Source organism: Mus pahari, chromosome 19 (assembly GCF_900095145.1).
Source record: "Mus pahari chromosome 19, PAHARI_EIJ_v1.1, whole genome shotgun sequence".
Lineage (NCBI taxonomy): Eukaryota > Metazoa > Chordata > Mammalia > Rodentia > Muridae > Mus > Mus pahari.
Window position 1 is genome coordinate 15,214,266 of NC_034608.1, and position 4,946 is coordinate 15,219,211.

At 50.7% G+C, this 4,946-nt stretch overlaps 2 protein-coding genes across 2 annotated transcripts in view; both read right to left on the reverse strand.

Moving 5' to 3' along the window:
• The window catches only part of Apoc2 (apolipoprotein C2), a 5,454-nt gene extending 1,700 nt beyond the window's left edge, over positions 1-3,754 (reverse strand). The window contains exons 1-2 of the mRNA XM_029532055.1: positions 3,681-3,754; positions 2,445-2,602 (exon numbers count right to left, since the gene is read on the reverse strand). The gene's annotated coding sequence lies outside the window, so the exon portion shown is untranslated. The remainder of the gene's footprint in view (positions 1-2,444; positions 2,603-3,680) is intronic.
• Positions 3,755-3,903: 149 nt separating this feature from the next.
• Apoc4 (apolipoprotein C4) overlaps positions 3,904-4,946 on the reverse strand; it is a 5,279-nt gene continuing 4,236 nt past the window's right edge. The window contains exons 2-3 of the mRNA XM_021219802.2: positions 4,399-4,531; positions 3,904-4,126 (exon numbers count right to left, since the gene is read on the reverse strand). Of these exons, the coding sequence (XP_021075461.1) occupies positions 3,961-4,126; positions 4,399-4,531 (299 nt within the window). The 3' untranslated portion in view covers positions 3,904-3,960. The remainder of the gene's footprint in view (positions 4,127-4,398; positions 4,532-4,946) is intronic.

Sequence of the window (4,946 nt, forward strand, 5' to 3'; positions counted from 1 at the left end):
GTTTTTGTTTTTCGAGACAGGGTTTCTCTGTATAGCCCTGGCTGTCCTGGAACTCACTCTGTAGACCAGGCTGGCCTCGAACTCAGAAATCCGCCTACCTCTGCCTCCCAAGTCAAGTGCTGGGACTAAAGGCGTGCGCCACCACGCCCGTCTATTTCGTTTTTGACAGGGTCTCTCTGTGTAGCCTTGGCTGTTCTGGAACTTGCCCTGTAGACCAGGCTGTCCTTGAACAGTGCTAGGATTAAAAGTGAGTGCCACCAAAACCCAGCTAAACCCCAGTCTTCTGTAAGAGCAACACTCTCAACCACCGAGCCACGTCTCAAGGCCCCACTTAAAAAAAAAAAGAAAGCAAAAAACAAAAACCAACAAAGTCTCAGATAGCCGAAGCCGGCCTCAAATTGACGGAGTACACTAGGCTGGCCTTGAACTCCTGGTTGTCCTACCTCCACCCCTGGAATGCTGGGATCACATGTGTGTGCCACCATATCTCGTTTCATGTGGTACTGAGACTCAGACCGAGAACCCTGAGCATCCCAGGCAAGCACTCCACCCTCTGAGCTACAACTCCAGATTTTGACACTCCCTGCCTGAGTTTTCTAATAAATATGCAAGCACACAAACAAACAAAAGCAAAAAACTAGTAAATCAGGCTGGAGTTGAACTCACAGCAGTCCCCTGCCTCTGTCTCTAGGGTGCCAAGATGTCAGTCATGTGACACAATGGCCAGGGACATTTTTTTTTAAGTGGTAGGGATGTCACTCAGGTCTCCTACATGTTACCGGAAGGCAGACAAGGAAGCTGAGACACATCTTTTCATTCGTTCATTCATTCATTCATTCATTCATGAAAGCTGTCATGAGGCCTAAAAGCCCTGGGCTAGTAGGAAATATAAACAAACCTTTTTGAAACAAACAAATAAATTCTTTGTTAAAACCCATGAGGGTGATGCTGGGCACACTGTGTGAGACACTTCAGCCAGCAAGTGTATCTGCCACCAAGCCAGGGGACTTGGGTTCAAATCCTGGGAACCAAGTGCTGGAAGGAAAGACCCTATTCCTGCAAGTCACCCTCTGACTTCTACGTGTGTGCACGGCACATGCACACACATGTAAACAAACAAACACATAAACAAATAAATAACAAAGTGTAAGAAAAAGTAATTTAGCTGGCCTGGCAGTGGTGGTACCATCTTGCAATCCCAGTATTTCAGAGGTGGAGGCAGGAGGATCGGAAGTCCAAGGTCGCCAGGCGGGGTGGGGCACGCCTTAAATAAACCCAGCCTGCTGGAGGCAGAGGCAGGCAGGTTTCTGTGAATTCAAGGCCAGCCTGCTCTATAAATTGAGTCCAGACAGCCAGGGCTCTGTTACACAGAGAAATCCTGTCTGTCTCAGGGAGAGACAGAGACAGAGACAGAGACAGAGACAGACAGACAGACAGACAGACGGAGAGGCACCCTGGAACACCTGTCACACCAGACGCTTCTGACTGAGTGTCTTCAGTCTTGAGAGTATCCCTGCTTTGCTCACATATGTGTCCTCTCACATATGTCCTCTCACAGGTGTGTCCTCTCCCATATGCCGAGGGTTGTATAATGAATCAGGGCACAGCATCGTCATTCATGTTTGGGGATGAGAAACTGAGACAGCAAGGGACTGAGATCCAGGCCGGAAAGCAACGGGGGTAGGAGGGTTTCAGTAGCTGGGACAGCACTAACTGTCCTTCCAGAGGTCCTGGGTTCAATTCCCACTATGAGGCAGTTCACAACCAGCTGTTAAGTGTAGTCCCAGGGTGTTCAATGTCCTCTTCCGGCTTCTCTAGGGAGTCAGGCACACAGGTGGTGCACAGACACACAGATGCAAAACATCCATTCACACAGAATGAATGAATGAATGAATGAATGAATGATGTCTTAGAAAGAGGTAGAGACGAAGCCAGGCGTGGTGGCACACGCCTTTAATCCCAGCACTCGGGAGGCAGAGGCAGGCGGATTTCTGAATTCGAGGCCAGCCTGGTCTACAGAGTGAGTTCCAGGACAGCCAGGGCTACACAGAAAAACCCTGTCTCAAAAAACNAAAAAAAAAAAAAAAAAAAGAGAGAAAGAGGTAGAGACGAAACCTGGGAGTCAGGCCAAGTACAACAAATTTAAAGTCCACGGTTTTAGTCAGGCACACCAACGCTAGTCAGACTGAGACAGGAGGAATGGAAGTTCAAGTCTAACCTGGGCTGGGCTACATAGTGAAACCTTGTCCCAAAATAAAGAAAGGAGGAAGGAGGGAGGGAGGGAGAGGGGAGAGAGAGAGAGAGAGAGAGAGAGAGAGAGAGAGAGAGAGAGAATCTTTCAATCCCATCATTGTAAGACAGACATCTAAGGCAATTTATCCTGTAATTTTCTGCTTTAGGAATCCTTGCCCCCCTCATATTCTGCCCCTCGGTCCACCTCTTACCTGAATGCAGTGGGCAGGAAGGGACTATCCTGGCTAACCCCAGTGGGTCGGCAGGCTTTATAGCTCTGGAGGGCCCCCTCCTTCCATATCAGGCAGCTGCTCCGTCCTAGGCCAAAGTCCTGGCCAACAGAGCCACAGAGGGGGGTGGAGTGGCAGGCCTGGAAGGGTAATGGCCAGTGACACTTCCTGTCAGGTCAAACCACAGGGGAGCCCCACTTTGAGAAGTCGCCACCCATAGACTGGGCAGGGCGGTAACCTCAAGCTCTTTCAGAAGGCTGAGGCAGGAGGATCAAGAATTCAGAGTGAGCCCAGGAACCACTGGGCAACTTAGCAAGATTTTTATCTGAAAATGAAAAGGCTTTGTTATGGTTTTATTCAAAGACAGGGTTTCATGTAGTTCAGGCTACCCCCAGAGTGCTCTGTGTACCTGAGGGTGTTCTGATCTTCCAAGTGCTGGGATTGCGGGTTTATACCACCATGGCCAGCCTGGTCTACAGAGCATGTTCCAGGACAGCTGGCCCATCCTGTAACGGAGCTTGCTACCTAACTGATGACCTGCATTCAGTCCCCCAGGTAAAGGGAGAGAACAAATGCTTGAAGGTTGTCTTCTGATGTCCTATGCATGGCTGGTGGCTGTTGCACACGCGCGCGTGCGCGCGTGCGCTCACACTCACACACACAGATGTAACAATTGGCAGTCTGTCACATTAACCACTCAGGTACCTTGTCATCCCCTCAATAAATGTAGTTTTAAAAAGAAGGCTGGGGGGAGGGGGGGCTGGAGAGATGGCTCAGCAGTTAAGAGCACTGACTGCTCTTCCAGAGGTCCTGAGTTCAAATCCCAGCAACCACAGGGTGGCTCACAACCATCTGTAATGAGATCTGATGCCCTTCTTCTGGTGTGTCTGAAGACAGCTGCAGTGTACTCATACATACATAAAAAGAAGAAGGAGGAGGAGGAGGAGGAGGAGGAGGAGGAAGCTGGGGCTGGGGCTGGGGCTGGGGCTCAGTGATGGGGAGTTACCAGGCATGTGTTGGGCCTTGGGTTTGATCCCTAGAGCTTTCCCCTACCGTCTCCCACAAAAGAGAGACAATCCCCCAATTCCTGAGAGAGATAGTGGTTGGGTATTGTGGAGGGCTTTCTGGATTTGCAGAACCCACTTGGAATACTGCATAAGGTCTGCATGTTCTGGGAAGAGGGAGACATTGTGAGAATGTGGGTCATCTGACCCACACCGGCCTCTAAGACTTTGCCTCTTGAATCTGACCTGGTGCCTGGAAGTCTCCTGCTCTCATCAAGCCGGAACCTGCCACAGGGGGAGGGTTATCACTTTGGCCCCTTCCCTTAAAGCTTTCCTTGTGTCCTCCCCAGTCAGGTGACAGCTTTTCCACTTATTAACTCCTAGATATGACGGAAGGTTGACCTCTGGCCTCAAGAGGAGCTATGCGTCCGCGGACACAGATCAAGAACAAACACCTTTATTGTGGGTGCCAGGGGAGGGAGGGACGTGGCACTTTAACCCTGAGTCCGGTCTCTGCACAGCAGTCTGGGACACAGGCTGTGGGTCTTGTTTAGGAGGTCATCTCTGGAGCTCTGCAGCCAGGCCTGAGTTCGGGGACCCAGGTCTTTCAGGTGATCTTCATAGTAGGTCTGTATAAAGCCCTGGACAGCTCCAGGGCCCCTGTGTAAAGGGGGCATCTCAGATGACATCAGGTGACAAACCAGATACTACAGGGGTTCGGATCCCTTTTACTTATGACCTTCTTCAGACTCAAGATTCCAGAGTCTTTGTACTCCTCCCTCAGACCCAGGGGTCCAGGCCCTGCCCTCCTCCCTCAGACCCAGGGATCCAGTCCCCAGCTCTCCTCCCTCAGACCCAGGATCTAGCCACAGGCTCTCTTTCCCCTCCTAACTCTGGTGTCCCCTCCCAGCCAAGCACCAGGGCTGTCTCACCAGAACCACTGCCATCTGTTCCTGGTTCTGGTTACCAGTGGCTCCACCATCTCCATCACCCTGGTCCTTACCAGGCTCCAGCGGCTGCTCTCAGGGCCAGGCGTGGGGCTCAGGCTTTCTGTAGACATGGATGCTGGAGAAACCACAGAGGGGCTTGAGATTTCAGGACCCCTTTCCTCTCTTTCCCTGAATGTTACTCCTGGGGACTCATCCTTATACCTACCGAGACACCCACATCACCCCTCATTACAGGCCACACCTAATTTCACCTGGCCTAGATTCAGTTTCCTATCCTGTAGAGAGGTCACAATGATGTCCTTTTTGAAGGGTATTATACAACACAGGAGCATAGCAACAGGGAAGTACCCAGTACATTGCACTACCTTGCTCATCCTGGCCTATTAGGTCCTCTGACACCACAGCCATTTCTCCACCATTTGATCCCGTCTCTTCCTCACTGCCAATCCCTCCCTTGTCTCTCCGTGTACTGAGATTTTCTTTTCTTTTCTTTTCGTTTCTTTTCTTTTCTTTTCTTTTTCTTTTTTTTT